General features: G+C 37.1%; 1 protein-coding gene across 1 annotated transcript; it reads right to left on the reverse strand.

The window, feature by feature from the left end:
• Positions 1–7,109: 7,109 nt before the first annotated feature.
• LOC128297765 (homeobox protein abdominal-B-like) lies at positions 7,110–14,849 on the reverse strand. The gene is made up of 5 exons (XM_053033457.1): positions 14,447–14,849; positions 13,960–14,147; positions 13,676–13,835; positions 7,404–7,615; positions 7,110–7,314 (listed from the first exon to the last, which is right to left on the reverse strand). Exons 1-5 carry the CDS (start codon positions 14,832–14,834, stop codon positions 7,120–7,122), a joined length of 1,143 nt encoding a protein of 380 aa, XP_052889417.1. The 5' UTR covers positions 14,835–14,849; the 3' UTR covers positions 7,110–7,119.
• Positions 14,850–17,477: the final 2,628 nt, after the last annotated feature.

The following is a 17,477-nucleotide window of genomic DNA, read 5'->3' on the forward strand; positions in this document are numbered from 1 at the left end:
TGGTTTTTATGCTATGATAATACAATACTTAGTTTAACTTACTTCTGATAGCTGCAAAGGATTCATCGAATTTAAGCATTGTGATCACGGCACTGCATTCATCGTATCGGTAAACGCGTAAGTTTACGGTAAATCTTTTTTAATTTTTATTCTCCACGGATTTACATATGGACTCCAGGCAATACGTACAATATTCCATAATTGCCCTAACTAACGCGCAGTATAGTGTGTTTATGCGAACTGAATCTTTAAAATTTCTGGTCTAATAGTCTTATAAAATTAATCGTAGAGTTCTGTTCGCACGCCTTATCGCGTCGTCATAATATTGCGTAGGAGATAGCTTCATGTCAAGTAATACACTTATATCGCCTATTTCAGTTTCATGCTGAAACTCCGCGCACTACATTCTAAATATGCTCAGACCGGTTTGTATGGTACTTAACATTACTGTTTAATTTAATGTCATGCCAACATACATTTGGAATTTGACGTTGCGCTACACAAACACTACCTCTTTTATAAATAACAGAGAAGATGCGGTCTTAGATGCTTCCCTACGATACACCTGATGTAGGGATTTACAAGGGTTTTAGAACATATTTTAATACCTCACACCATACATGCAATATTTCTATATTGGCGGCCCAGTGGCATGATGATAGCGGCGCCGGTCTTCACACGAACGGACCAGATCAATCCCCCATAGCCAGGACTGACTATCCGGCTACGTGGTAAAATAAGTCCAGTAAGCCTAATATGGCAGGCATAACCTGACCTAGTAGGTCGTTACGCCAAGAAAAGAGAAGGACCATGCACACAATAAGAGAACAAATCTCACTTTCCGTATATGCGCTGCTTTCGTTGTATGTGTTTTTTCTTATGCTTTTTATATTTTGTAATCCACATAGATTACATACAATGAAATTACATTACATTACATTACATAAAATGAAAAAATCCTCTTGAAAAATCTCATGTAACATAATCAGCGCATTGTGAAAAACTGGATCTCCAACGGTGTAGTTAAATAAGATAAGAGAACTATATCTTGAAAGGTACATTACTCGTAATTTATCGACGGCAATGCTTTTGGACGGCATCATGTACTCAATATGGCCTGGCCGTTCTTCTTGAAAAAAATCAGTTAAGTAAGATCAACGGCTTACCATGATTCATGCCGTACTATTCGCGGTCTTGACTTGACTCCTCTAAGATTGCAGGACTCCTCTAAGAGCGGCTCAGGACTCCTCTAAGATTGCACAGCCAAGCGCCATCGTTTGCCATACCATATTGGTGGAAAACCTGGATCTTCTGTAATTTAACCACCGAATAATAGGCCAGTTTCAGGTATATGTATGTGCGTTAAAAGTGACATCACGCTCCTCTAACTAGTGGCTTTTGGACAGTCCTCAATTTTGTGGATAAATAACTTTTTGTTGCAATGGCCACCCGGTATCGACTGATAAAAAGCTTTGTAGCCGATTTAAAACCGCTGTGTAATATTTCCATTTTGTTATTCATGAGCCGATATTATGAAAATTTCAATTGAAATACATATTGGCATAAAACGATTGTGATTGTAAATGTAAATGGAAAAAAAGGAAATACAGTTTTGAAAGAAGATCTAGTCAGGTGCTAAGAGCCCAGAGTCACAGATGGTGTGAAACTCCTTTTAAGAAGCCTTGGAAAAAGTTACAAATTATTCGACTTGCAGGTATATATATTCCGGACGAAATATTTATATTTCAGATTTGCTAAACTTATTTGCAAACCGAATTATTATGACATACGTATTTCAACATTAAACTTGCTGAGTAAATATTTCCTGCAGATTGCTCCTTGCCTTCGTTTTGCTTCTTTTTCTTCTTGGACCTCTCAGGCCGTCCTCATCTTACCGGCTATATACTGGAAATGATTTTGTTTTATTCAGGAGGAAGTTCAGGCTCGACTGATGAACATGGCTAATTATTCGGATATAGCAATAGGCGAGCCGTACATTGTTACTGATTCGATTCGATGTTCTGAAGATCAAACTTAAGAAGCAATCATCTTATTCATTAAAGGGTGTCCCCGAAAGTATAAGCACGATTTCTAAATGACGTATCTTATAAACGGATGGCGTAAAACAGCTGATTCTTGTAATGCTTGATTGTTTACATTCAGAGCTACTAGCTAGTGCATTAAAACTATTTTTTTCAGTAGCGTCTGTTGACATGCGAGGCATTTCCGTCGAAAAGCGGAAAAGCATTCTGCACAAATGGTGCTCGCCACCTAACATTTCGCTAAGTCAATTAGCGAAATCGGTAGGTGTGAGTATCGGAGCCGTACGAACCGCCATCCAAAAGTTTCGGGAGGAGTCCAGCTTTGAGGATGCGCCGAAAAGTGGCCGAATCCTGGTCCTGTCGATCAGCGATTGGACCGGGACATAGCAAAAGCGTTCAAGCAAAGATAGGAAAGTTCCATTCGCGATGTGGCTCAAAAACTGGGTACATCAAAAAGTAACAAACAACGTGCTAAGGCAAGATTGAATTTAAAAACATACAATAAACAACAGAAACCGAAACTGAGTACGAAACAGGCCGCATGCATTAAATATCGGGCTTGGAAGCTGTACGACAAGCTGCTGTGTCGCCAATCCTCATGCATCGTGATGGACGATGAGTCGTACGTAAATTTTGACTACAAAACTCTTCCGGGTAGTCAATATCACACCGTGCCTGAAATCCAGGACGTCGAAGAAGCTGACAAATCTATATTTCCCGAAAAATTCGAAAAAAAGCGATGTTGTGGCAAACCATTTGCGAATGCGGGATGATGTCCGAACAGTTTGTGACAACGGAGACCATGAGGACCGATCCCGACATCCGGGAGTGTTTGAATCGACGTTTGCTGAACATGCTGGTCCAGTGTTGTTTTGGCCAGATTTGGCCTCTGTCCACTATGCCAAAGACACGATCGCATGGTATGAAGTACATGAGGTACGGTACTTGGCGAAGGAAATGAATCCCACGAACTGCCCTGAAGCCAGACCGATTGAGTTATTTTGGACGCTAACCATGGCACAATTGAGAAAGCATTTTAAAGCTGCGGAGGACATCGACAGATTTCAAAAAGACTGGAAGAAAGTGTCGAAAATCCTTTGGGACAAGTCTGTGATGAACCTCATGGGAGGCGTCCGATCAAAAGTGCGATCATTGGCATACTATTTATTTTTTATTTTTTATTTTTTTTTTGAAATGATACAGAACACTCCACAAATTCTATTTATCAAATAAACATTCAGTTTCTAGAAAAGATTTTATGTTTTGTCTAACTTTTAAATCGTGCTTATACTTTCGCGGACACCCTTTATGTTCAGCATGTCTTTTTTTTACATACCTGGATAACATTTATGACGAAAGGTCAGTAAGATAGAAAAAAAATCATGGATTAAGATTCAAAGAAATATAAATCATAGTTTAAAAAAGTTGTTTATGTGTTAAAACACATGATATACACAGGTTATACTTTACCCATTTTGTATTGACATATTCTTGGATGGATTGGAAAACAATAACTTAATACCATTTACAATAATAATATAGTTCATAGATAATTCAAGTGAATCCTCGCCACACGATTCAAGTTTATTATTTTTGTAAAGTTTGTTTCTTAGAACCCAATCGCACCAATGGTTTTTCCCTTTAGCACTCGTCATGAGTAGGCTATGAAAAAGAATGTTTGCATTGTGTACTATCGTTCAATATATTATTTTTATTTTGAAAGGGTTGTACTAAATCTAATCCTAATTACAGTAGTTAAAACATGTTAAGGAGGAATCTTAACAGTCCCCCTATTCAACCTGCACCTCTCATTTACACACGTGTTAGTGCCATTTTTGACAAAAAATCAACTCCATTCACGTACCTTTTACATGTTTTATTCAACGTTGAAGATAGATATTTGTTAATCAAGAAACATTTGACGAACATGTTGCCTTGGGTTTGAAATATTGCTGTTGAAAAGTAAATCTTTCACACAATATCTTTCTACGCCTTTGTAACGATTAGCGCAGCATTTGTTTTAAATCTTTATTTTGCTTTCTCTTCCAATTAAATATTTCATACTTATTCAGATTCTTTTTACTTAGTTTTCCTACCAATGACATGGAGCTTGGATACACTGCACGTTCATAAAAATAGTTAAAGTGAGACAGTCATGTTTAAACCCAACGTATCTTCGCACTAACCACTAAATAAATAAAACCTTCAGTGCTATTAAATTAATTATAGCATATTCTAGTCACTTTGCGTGTGGGTTATATTAGTGTTGAAAGGACTTTAAAGAAATTCGTCTGAGAGGTTTTTTTTGTTGCCATGTCATATGTGCACCGTTGAGGGCTGTAACAAAATATTTCGGAGTTTATGTCCAACGGTAAAATGAAATAGTTCATCAAATCATGTCTCATTTTGATTTCATTATAGTTTAATATTTCTTTTGAACGATTCTAGAATTTGAATGTATAAACAACCTACTTCATTATCAAGTATTGTTGTTTTGGATAGTGAAAGAATATGTGCGATCTTGCTTCCTTATACTTTGAACAACCATTTCCATAAATTAAGGATAATTATTATTAAATTCCTCTTCGTTGATCTATATTTTTAGTACTATTGATTCTGTTTTTGTTTTTACTTTTTACCAGCTTCTTAGGTATATTTGGCTTCCTTGTTTGCCTTCTGCCTGTACTGTACATGTTGAAGCTCTATCATTGCTTCAATCCAACATAGTGATACATGTTATCTATGTCTCTTATGACAATTTTCCTTACAGCTGAGTTCTATTCAGATTCCTGTAGAACGTAATTCACAAACAATTTTGTGTTTTTTTGTTCCATTGTTTACCAAAACAAGACAAACGCACGTAAATATGCTTGATAGTACAAACTCATCTTAACGTTACAACATACAGGCAATATGTGTAGAAATTCTCGCAAATTTAAATTTTCAACTTCTTTTTCTTAATAAAGCGGCTAAAATAATCAAACTAACAAACCAATCCCATTTTTTCGCGAAAACCATATGAAACCAAAAGTAAAGTAAAGTAAAGATGGTTGGTTCCTATACCAACTAGCTCCCAAAACCTCAAGCAGCATGGATAATCCATGGCTATTTGAAATGCAGTAACGATAAATAAGATATAACCGATATGAAGGAAAAGGTAAAAAATGAAACAGATTGTACAGAACGACAATTGTAATTTCATAATATTCATTTAGTCCTTTGTACAACATCTTCGTATGATTTTAATCAAATAGACAATGAAGTTGAATTTTGCATCGTACGCGCAAGCATCCTTCCCAAATAAATCTGCACAATCAACTTGACGGAAAATATGAATCGTTTTTTATTTTGATACAAAACTTTTGATTTGCAACACTTTTGAAAAATTTCCATAACATGCCACTTCTAAGTTGATCAAACGGAATTTAAAAACATATACAATCAACAAAGTAATGATAATGAGAAAAGCGAAACATCAATTGAAATTTAAAAACATATAAAACCAACACAGTAATGATAATGAGAAAAGCGAAACATAACAAAGGTACAATATATTTGACGTTGTTATGAGACACAACAGTGTTTAGATAGTCAATACTTATCGATGCGAATAATCATAAAAGTAAAAATAGTAATCACATGCATTTCAGTCGCATTGCCCTCCAGTGTTCCATTGTCTCTTTTGTTTTCATTGTAGTTTCTGTGTTTGGTTGTTGTTATGCCCAATGTATATCATGTTGTATTTGATGTAAAACCTCCATTCCGTCTGGTTTCAATATATTCAATTCAATACATTCAATTGCTGGACAAAATATTATGCCAATCTCTCATTCATCCAAGATGCGCTGATTATCCTTGATTCGTGGTCATTTTATTTTCGGTTCTCCAGTATAGCGAAAATAACATATTTCCTTTATGAGTGAATTTTATTTCGGTAGAGAGAAAGGTTGAAATACTGTCAAAATATTACTAATGTTTGTTACTCGATGTATAAGTTCTTTTGTTTCCTTTCATTGCACCTCCTCCGCATCTTATGTGTAATATTTAAGTTAAGTTATTATTAAGATGAACTTATATCATTATCTGCTCCTATCCCCTTTGCCGTCATGTTCATTCTTTTTGCATGCACCTTAAGTAACTTAAAAAGGAAAAGTTTGATTTTAAATATTTATTTTATTTTATGAACTACCTGTTTCCTCTACATTACTCATTTGCTACATTGCTCCAGGACGAGCAAAACGGGGCCAATTTATTACCTTATCTGTCCACAAAGCAGTGTTTCTTTGATTTATTCTACTAAACCAATCTGTTCTGTTTGTTTGCCTTTACATTGCCTCATACTATAATTAATGATTCATTGAAGGGAGGCATTAATCCCTTACTTATAAACTTAAATCACCTACCATCGTCTCACATTTTGGACTTTTCTCACTGGCTGGATAGCTTATAAATAATTACTATTTACAACTGTCCCAAAAGCGCCTCACAGTCTCCAGAATATTCCTCACAAACGCTCCTTATACTACAGCATAAATTATAAACAAACCGTGTTCGGTGGATGCCTTTACGTCGTTCGCAGACCTTTTTCATGCAAAATTTTACATTTTCTGGGCGATTGGTGGCGACTCTCCGATACATTTGTTTACTGTTTTTCTTTATTATTACTTTTATTCAAAACTCGTTTCATTTACGTATTAGCTTAGCCATCATGGCTCATTAATTCATCGCGCACGGACAGTCATTTGTAGCGTCTCACACCAGTTTCACATCAATGTTGGTGATTATAGTTCACCAGATGTGGGTGAGGAAAGTGACTGCACATCGATGTGGTAGGTGTGTCACATAGCTCCTGTTTCATCTGGTCATCGTTCTGTTGATGAGGAGTTTGATGAATCAAATGCGAATGTAGAGGATGAAGTTGCAGTGGCTGTGATTGCGAGAGCTGTTGCTGCGTTTGATCCAGCAAAGTAGCAGAGTGAGGATGATGTTGCAATTGTGATTGAAGTAGAGTCTGTTGAGATTGTTGTTGACTAAGCTGCGACTGTGATTCCGATTGGTGTGCTTGTTGCTCTAAAGGTCACTGATGCATTTTGGAACCATGTAGTGTTGACATTCCCAGACCAATACTTATATGATGAGGATTATGATGGGCCTGCGGCTGGGAATGGCTGTGACTGGAACTGTTGTTGCTACTACCACTATTGGCTTGCGCTGATTGACGCTGACTGTTTTTCTTGTTCTTCATTCGCCGATTTTGGAACCATATTTTAACCTATGACAATGAATAAAGATAAACGTATCCACAACATAAAGAAACATTTCCCACCTTTACTAAAAGTCAACGAATGACACTACGCATACCTGACGTTCGGTGAGGTTGAGATTGCGGGCCAGTTCCCAACGTTTCTGCTTTGAAACATAGGCATTGTACAGGAACTCCTTTTCTAATTCCAAAGTCTGGAATTTCGAGTATGGCTTTCGTTTCTTTCTCACAGTTACATTTCCTGTCCATTCGAGCGGGTTGGAAGGCGTACATGATCCTACACCACTAACACCAACCGATAAACTGGAACCTGTGCAAACAAATAAATGTGTATAAAAACGTTACTGACAATGAGTTCTCCATGTTATTAATACGGATTAAATGTGACATACATAATTAGCATAGAATAAACAATTTGTGCTTTTTTACAGTTAAGATAACATATCGACTCTCGTAATGGCTATATAAAATAAAATAAAAATTGTACTCGACAGGACCCGTACACAACCCTCAACCTCTCGTACGTAGGACTGACTGTCCGGCTACGAGTAGATAGAGTCAAAGAATATCAGAATTGGCCATCCAAGATCACTTGAAATTCAATTGAGAGACATTCAATGAGAATAACTGGATCTGAAGATTGATTGAAATCCCATCTGGACCGATCCTCCGAATGCAGGGCTGACTATCCGACTACAGCGAAATAAACTTAAAGAGAGCTAGAAATGCTATGCCTTGACCTCGTGAGGTTTGTGTTTACTTCTTTAAAAAAAAAATACGTAAAATCATGTAGAATTTACGCGGTTTACTGTTCACAAAATTGATCACGAACACCCAATTTACTGATCAAAATATCTTATTTCTAATTCCTTTAAACAATTGACAAATATTTTGCGGACAGGAATGCAAGTGCCTACCAGCAAAATACCCTGTACTAGTTATTTGATTCGGATTCAAGTAAGACCCAGACTCTGTAAACCCCTGCATTAGTCTAATAAATTTATCAAGCAAAACTGTAGAGAAAGTAAATCTATAATAACGGAACGTGTTAAAAGACGAAAGGGACTCCCAACCAATTTACAGACTTTTCTCGTGTTACGCGTTTGGGTCATTTTATGTTTTGATATAAATTAAGAAATAATGCTTCGGAACGATCTTTGCACTGAGCAAAAAATTATTCTATCCATTAACACATAACTTAAACAATACGTAAAATAATAATCTATTTATGCTGAAATGCGAAGTAGATTTATCTGAAATGTTTTTTTTTCGTTAGAACGGCCTGGCCGTATCGACTTATTTTACCACGTAGCCGAATAGTCAGTCCTTGCTACGGGGGATTGGTCCAGATGGGATTTTGGTCGAGTCCGTTCGAGTGAAGACCGGCTCCGCTACCATCATGCTACCGGGCCATGCCCCTGAAATGTATTTTCATTGATCAATGATCGTAACGTAAACTTTAGTCATGAGCCATTGTTTATAAAAAAACAACATTTAACATAAACTCATCATTCGAAGATCGGGAAAAATAGCTTATTGAAAAGAAAACTTAGGAAAAATAATTATCACGTTTATAATTTGCCCTCATTGAACACATGTTTTCAATACAATACACTTTGCAATTACCGTATATTAATACACTTTCTTGAGCATTTTATTGTATTTTAATTTGAACCTGCCAGTATGTGACTTATGATTCTGAGACGTCATTTTCTTAACTCAGTGCTTTTAGGGAAGTAGTGGGAAGTTACTTTTGACTTTCTTTCAAATGTCTCCTGAATAAAAGTATACAATGGTAGATAAATTCTAATTGTTATAATTATTCTCTACTTTTGAGCTAATAAAGAACTTTTTAGCTGCCAATTAAGTGTTTCCTTAACCAGCGGATGATACTTTAATACATCAGCATAAAAAACTTTATTACCGTTAAAGAATTCTATTTAATCATGCCATAGTACCTTATATTGTGAATAAGGAAAATTTGTACAACCCATAAGGCAGACAAATTAAATTAAAATAATTTAATTAAACTCTTTACAGTCGAACCTAATGAGTTTTGTCTCTTTTGTTGGGTTATCGTTAGCTGGTAACTCAATAGTTTGATCGTACGCCAACTAACGAGGTTGTCATTTTTCATTATGAGCCATGAAATTATATGAAGTACACTGAGTATAATCTTTTACTTGTAAAAAACCGTGTTAGGTTCGTATAAACTTCGTGCGGTTATTCGATTAGTTGTCTCAATTTGTAGAATAATTTTGTGACTACAATTGACAGATTGATGGTTGTCACACTAGATCAAAATCACCGGTTGCTACGCATATATCCCAACTTGTACAAACAAAATATAAACCTAGATCTAATAATCTGGTTTCGATTTAGAAAAACAATATACCTATTTCTAATGTATATCATGATGCTAGAGAAGTGTTTTCTGTTTGATAATCAATAATGCTCATAACTGGTTTTCTCGGTAGTTCTAGTTCTATTACCACACATTTCTTTTCAAATCAGTAATAAATCTATATTCCGGCCGAGTACACCCGGGATAAAGTAACCTTTCACTGTTTGAAGAAGGAAATGTATTCATACGAATGTGAATTGTGTACTAGATTAAGTTACCTTTAGTTCTAAGCAATACGGCCTGGCCGTATTTCTTGAATAAAAAAAATTAATAACTGTATACTTCGAACTTCAGCACAGAGATACTGAAATATGATTCAAAACAGCATGTTAAATCATTGTCCATCTCATTGAAATTTTTACATACTTAATCCCCCTTTTCGAACTCATTGAGTGACATAAGATCAAATTATCTGTAAATGAACTTAATCTGGCTTTAAAACTTTATTCTACAGCCCCAAAGCATTTCGCTCATAAATAGAATATATTGTTTGTGCTACTTTTATCAATAACATCCCATCGACTATTTAACCGTGTTAAGTTTAATTTAACATTCATATGCCTTCAGCTAAATGCTACGGTGAACATAGTTCTCGTTCGAGCCGTACGTTATAGTTTTGTAAGCTTCTTTCGAACTAATGAATTAATATTCGCAAGTGATCCAGATTGGCTATAATAAACCGTAACAACACAAGTAATAATCATTTTCTTGTATTAATTTCTCTTAATTGCAATATTGAATCAACTGTCAATTTTATACTTTATTTTAAATTTGACTGAACTTATACTTTTACTCATACTTCTGTTACAATTTACAGATATAGTTAGATGTCATAGACGTGTATTATTTCTTATTGCTTTGTTATGCATTAAACATTAACAAAAAACAGAGATAGCAAACGAAGTAAACACTCGCCTTAGCAATTATTGTTTAGTATAAACCATCACAAAATTATGCCAGCTATATCATTAACTAAGTTGGCACACTAAAAGTGTCACCCTAAAGACCTTCGGAAACCAATCGAAGCGGGTGAGATAACGCCCGATATTGAAAAACTGCCCATTCTGCAAGAATTGAACATTAAAGATAACGCCATTAGCTATGCAATACATGATACACGAAAAGACTTGATTTAATGAATGATAGGCGACTGGATATAAACTTTGAACATCGTTTTGTTGCAAATTGTTTTTCATCGTGCGAACATTTACTACCATCAATTACTTAAACAGAGTTGAGCTACTACATACTAACACTTAAGCTTGATTATTTTGAGCCATCAGTGTCAATGTTTACTTTGGCATAAAGATATATTATTTCCAAATTCCGCGTAAGCGAAAACTTAACCTGAACAATATGTCCGTATGGAATCAGCAAAGATGATTATATCTTCTTACCCATCATACATATTCAATGCATCTCACTTAAACTCTTTATTATCATTCGTACCGGTAGCTAATAGGTTGTACAGGTTACTTGCCTAATTATCCCGTTTGAACTTATCGAACAGTTCAACCACATTTCGAAAAGACTCCCATTTAACTATAATCGTTGCATAAGCTTTGAAAATATCCGCAACGGTAACGTAATATGTACACAAACAACACTTAATGCTTAACAAGATACCTGAATGCTCAAACATCGCTTTTCCAACAGGTGTGATTGTCTGAATTGAATTATTAGCGTTGATAATCATCCGCTTTTATAACATCTATAAAAGTAACGCCTTCATAACCATCGCCATTATCACCGTCATTACCGGCATGTATAAACGTAGTAGCTGATGTCTACATTCTAAGACCGATTATATTAAACTATTCACTTTTAATGGCTTGCTTTTATGGGAAGTACTATTTATTTAACAATTTTTACATGTTTACGCATGCACTGCTTGTATCATGTAAAAAAGCTATTTCGATGATATTAATAGTCAATAAAACTGTTAAATGATTACCGTTTACGATCGCCATGAGAACGGTTTCTAAATAGTAGCAAAAGGTTGTCTCAATTGCTTGACTCACGTGCAAGGTTCGGCCACTTTTTGTTAAGAAATAAAATATGACACTCATTAAAGATAGCTTAAGGGAGTATTTATCGATGTTTTAATAAGCCATAATTTTATCTATATGACATGTAAATCTTTTTCTTCACATCGTAACAACTCCTTTAATATATTCAATAACCAAATCAGTGTTTGAAGATGGAATATGTCCTATTTAGTGACCATTCATTTCTACTTCAAACAACATGGATTCAACAACACTAAATACCCAAATTTATTACTCAGTTTTGTTACATATGATATTTGCAAAAAATCGCGATAGCGTTTAAGTTATTTTACTAAATATTCATCTTTCAACACACCAGATATTAACGACCATCGATGCAGAATAACAAAATCTTTCTTTTTGCCATCTATCTAAGGCCACTGCACTCCAAGATTCAATGCAGGGTCCACTGACGTGATGGAGCAAATTCTAAAATATAGACCACTAATGTAAACAATTCGAATGATTACAGAGTTTTCAGTTCCGAAATAGCACAATTCAATGCGGAAGCTCGTGTAACTCAATAGATAAATAAACAGTACAGAAAACGGGCCAAAGCCGCCTGATCATGTTGTTCCGGTAACTGAGTCTAAAAAGGAAGTTTTTCTTAACGAGAATTTATAGGTTGTGGCTTCCAAAGGTGCCTTCGTGCAGAATGTAAACAAAATGTGTAAGCTTGTTCTTCTTTGCCAAACCGTTTCACGAGATGGTGTACAAGCTCCACTGTAAACAAAAACATGTGTCTCCTGTGCCAGTCGATTTGTTTATATTTGAATACCCATGTTTCTTTGCCAGTTGCTTTGTGGAGTTCATAAAAGTATTCTTATTATTATTGACAGCCCTTACTCTTGCCAGTCATATAGAGATTGGGATATATTTATTGAGGATAAAGGAATAATGTTATTTTGTAGAAAATCTAAAATTTCTAGCATATAATCTCGTTTTCGCTATATAACTTTTTTATCAAGCTTTCTCTCTCTACTACCCCTCTCTGTCTCTCTTTATCTCTCTCTCTCTCTCTCTCTTAAAAGATGTTAATCTCATTTTAGTCGGTAAACTTTCTAATCCTCTCTCGCTCTCTCGCTCGCTCTCTCTCTATCTTTCACTCGATTTTCATAATTTGGTTTAATAATCCACAGAAACAGAAGCTTACGGATAAAATTGCTAAATGAATAGGAACTCCTATCATTGTTGATGATAATATCATTTAAACGAATGATTTACAATTGTTTGCTTCACCAACTTAATGTTAGTGCTCCAATGTGACATTGCAAAGAAAAAAAGCTCATCACATCGCAAGTGCGCAAGTCAAGGGATGGATGAAACTTTCCTGTACTACTGCCTCGTGACATCAATGTCTCTCCTGATTCGTTGCTAGATAGACTACTAGGCGGCGTACCTCGTGTAGTATAGAAAAAAGTGTAAGGTTTCCTCATTTTTGCAAAAGGTACGCATCCATGATAGAAGCAGGAAAAAAGGTTTGCATTCAATTGACTGTTTCACGTAAAGTCACCTACAGCAATGAGCTGTAGGTACCAGTGAATCGCTGTATGGCGTTCCTAGCGTGAATATAGATATAGATACCAGTGAATTGCAACATTAAAACATATTTCAGCCACCCACCTCATCTTATATCCAATTCTTCGAAAATGCCCTCCCAAAAAAGCCTACATCAAACTTTTCAGAATAAATCAATCAATCATGCCCATATCCATAAAAAAATTATAAAAACATTATGTCACTCCAACATAAAAATTGTATCATCGTTATTTCACTTTTACGAAATAGACTCACATGCCGTTTAAAAGTTACAAACATTTGAGCAGATGCTATAATGTTGTAAACATGCGTGTTTATCAATTCTTGGCATGGAAAGGTGCAAGAGAGAACGACAAAAAAATTAAATTGTAATACGTACCAGCATTAGGATATGTTTCACTGGAATAAGATCTCAACCCGGAAGAGTTGTATGATTCATAGCTAGACTGCAAGGAAGGTGGTTCACCCGCGACCCCTCGTGATCGTTCAGTTGAGGCTGCTATGTAGGCGTCCGGTTCATATTTTGGATAATATGGATGCTGCGTTCGAAACATAATTAAAAAAAAAATAAAGAAATTTAGTATTACTGTTCAATGTATTTCAAACAGGGTAACACTGTCTGGTAGATGCATTTAAACGGTAATGTTTTTAATTGCAACTTACGGGTTGAAAATTGGCATCAGTTGGGTAGCTTGGGTAATACATTGGTTTGATATCAGTCGCCAGCGCATACGGTGGATACTGTGCATGGTAAGCGTAATCAGCCGCCGACTCGTTACCCCATGGATACGAGTGCCTCAGTCGAGAATCCGTATCAAACGCAGGACGTTTTGCTGGTATATGAATAGGACCTAATCGTTAATGATCACACATTTTGGCGAATTCGATGAGTTGGAGAAAGAAAAACATAAAAAGAAAACAAAACAAAACAAACTAAAATACACATACACCAGGAACATTGATAGAAAATAAAACCTATTTGGCTTGTGCTACACTTTCATTCAACACTGTAAACTACAAGCAGCCAGAATTTGAAATGTTGTTAAAGATTAAAATAAATAAAAATCGGAAAATATCGAAAAACTTCTCATTCCTTCCCAACTCCCTAATGTGCACTATGCTGTTGTTGACTTTGTATACTGATAGCTACCTGAGGGTTGAGAGCTTACGCTCCCCGGCGATTCACTAGCTGCGGAAGGAGGAACGATTTGCGTTGCTGGGGATACCACAGACCCGGAACTGCTCTGCTGCTGGGATGTGTTCGACGAAGTAGTATTCTGTGTTTGCTGGGGCGCTGCTGACTGGGTCTGCACTTGCTGTTGCTGGGCGGCCGCCGCTGCTGCTGCTGCAGCTGCTGCAGCCACTTGCTGTTGCTGCTGCTGCTGCTGCTGTTGCTGTTGCTGCTGTTGTTGTACGATATGATTGGCAGCACTAGCGTGGCTTGCGGAATTGTGCATGGATGCAGGAGGGCTGCGGCTACTAACACCAGTTTGCCCTGTCGTATCCTCGCCATACATAGCCGCTCCGACCGAATGCATCGGATGGGAATGCTGCCCCCACCAGGCCCCGGCAGCAGCGTGCGACCCTGCCGTGACATCGTGGGGATCGTGGTATATTGCGCACGCCAGGTCAGAGGTGTGATGAGGATGGTGGTGGTTCAGCAGTGTGATCGTAATTTTTGCGGTTGTTTTACAAAACGGTATGAGCAAAAAATTTAATAAACAATAACCTAACCGAAAGCGAGACTTTGCACTATAGCCAAGTAATCACACACACTTTAGAACGCGGTACTTTATATTGCAAGTACAGTTTATTTTTGAATACGCCCTAGCTTGTATGTATCTTTTATCTTATCGACTGCAACACAAGTTTCCGAGACACTATTCAAACAAACGCACAAAACTCTCGTAGTATTACTTCCCAAAGGTTATAACTACGTGTACTATTTATCGTTATGTTGCACTTTTTGAAATTCACTCCTGGGCACCATTGAAAATCTGTACTGCCGAAGCAAATTGGACAGATACATTTAATAAACCGCTTTGATGATCACCAAGCCACGTACCAAGTTTGTATTAATGTTGCACATATTCTTCGTTTTCGATACAATTCACTACCTTAGCAAGTTTAATATTTCCATGTGTTCCCCAATCGTAGCAGATTATTTTACAACTGTGTGGTCTTGGACAATTTCACAAAACTAAAGCACGCGCATATTTGTGCACAATTGTACTTCTCAACACTCTAAAAACTTTGTGTCTTGATCAATTGTCATACACCAACTCTTTGGTTCTCTATTAAATTACACCACCACACTGACACATACTTCCGCTTATAATCCGACTACAAACCTCGATCGGCTTCAATTTTCTTTTCAAATGCTGTGTTTGTTTTGAAGGATCCAAACTACCCAAAGATGCCGGTTCTGGTGTTCTTCTGTTCTAGTTCTCGCCCGTGTACACAATCAAGCGGAGAATCGAAACAACGTGCCATATATTCACAGCCCGAAGATGTGCAGGACCGATACTGCCGAACATAAAACAATTAATAATTCTTCACGCACACTGCACGCAATTTTCTGTTTCTCAATGAAGTTACGAAATCGATCCATGGATTTATCAACAAAAAAACACAAACGCCTTTGTCGCTGCTCAGTACTCTCTAACTGCACGACCACGTTCACTCAAAAAACTAAAACGAGCCGATCTTCTTTTCAACCATTCGCCTGCGTTAACAGATGCACACGGTTTGCCACTACCCTTTTCCTCCCTGCCGTAAGCTATTGTCGTCGACGTCGCCGTCGTTGTCGTCGATCTGGAACCTTTCGTTGGCTTCACTCCCACTATGCCCAAGGCCAATATTTGTGCTTTGTGTGTGTGGCGCTACGACTTCCCGACTTTCGTCTTAACTTGAAGAAGTTCAGCTTTACACTGAAAACAAAATCATAGAACTTGCGTGTTTGCACAACACACCGCAAACGCGCTTCTTTTGCTGTGTGAGATAAATAAAGGCGCTCTTGCGCAATCCAAACCTTTCTTGCCCGCTCGACAAGGAGGGAACACCTGAACGCTAACGTGCAAGCGAGTGGCAGCAACGTTCGAATGAAAAGGAGGCGATGCTGCTTCTCGCTCTCGCTCTCTCTGTCTCTCGCTCGTACATGACACCTTACATACAATTGTTCAACTGTAGAAAAAAAACCATTTTCGATTCCTCTCGCGTGTCGCGCTACTCACGGTTCCTTATTGCGTGTACGTATACGCAATGTACCGATACAGTCGTTGCTTCTGTGTGTGTGTACTGTAAAAATCAAAAAGTGGGGGAAACATTTTTACGCAAGTCAAGTGCATCCAGCCCATCCACCAACACACACACTAGCGTCGCGTTGCAGTCGCGCCATCTTTCGTCCGATCACTGTACTAAGCTGGCAAGCAGTGACTATTTTATGACCGAATATCGACTGCTGCTTGCTGACTTGCAGGTGAAATTATTTAACTTTACAAAACCCCCTGAATGCTTATGCTGCCGTATCAACGCACATGCTACCGTTTCCGCGCTATCACCTGTGGCGCTCAGACAAATCGTAATAACGCGTACGACATTCACAGCAATAAAACCCACTGGTAAAACAAAAGAGTGCAATATAAATTTATAGTCTCACATATTGCATGCCTAGCAGGATAAAAAAATGACATTAGCACAACAGCATACCGCAAAACGTTCCAGTCATTATTCCAAAGCTCCATAATTAATGCAATAATCATAAAATAATCATCATAAAAAAGAGATCGCTTCCTTTTTTTTACCAAATTCGTTGCTCATCATTCAACAGCCATCTTGAGTACCACCAACAAACACACGTATATGTCGCGTGTGTATAGCTCAAGGTATGCACGCTTCTTACCATTTAACAAACACCATAAACATACCATAGGAGACACACAAAAAAGCTGGCGCTATCTACGGTCAATGATTCAGATTTAAGTTGGATAGTCTGAGCCAATTCGCACTTCCTCACTGATTGATTTTAGAGTTATGATCCACCGTTCTCAGTCAGCCTCACGCAAAACAGCAACAACGTACTTCATAAAAACACGTTACACCGTCTATTACCTTCGTAGGGTTCCAATTTTTTTCAAAAGGCTCACAACTTCAAAAACGATACAACTGGTAGTAGTGTTACC

Source organism: Anopheles moucheti, chromosome 2 (assembly GCF_943734755.1).
Source record: "Anopheles moucheti chromosome 2, idAnoMoucSN_F20_07, whole genome shotgun sequence".
Classification (NCBI taxonomy): Eukaryota; Metazoa; Arthropoda; class Insecta; order Diptera; family Culicidae; genus Anopheles; species Anopheles moucheti.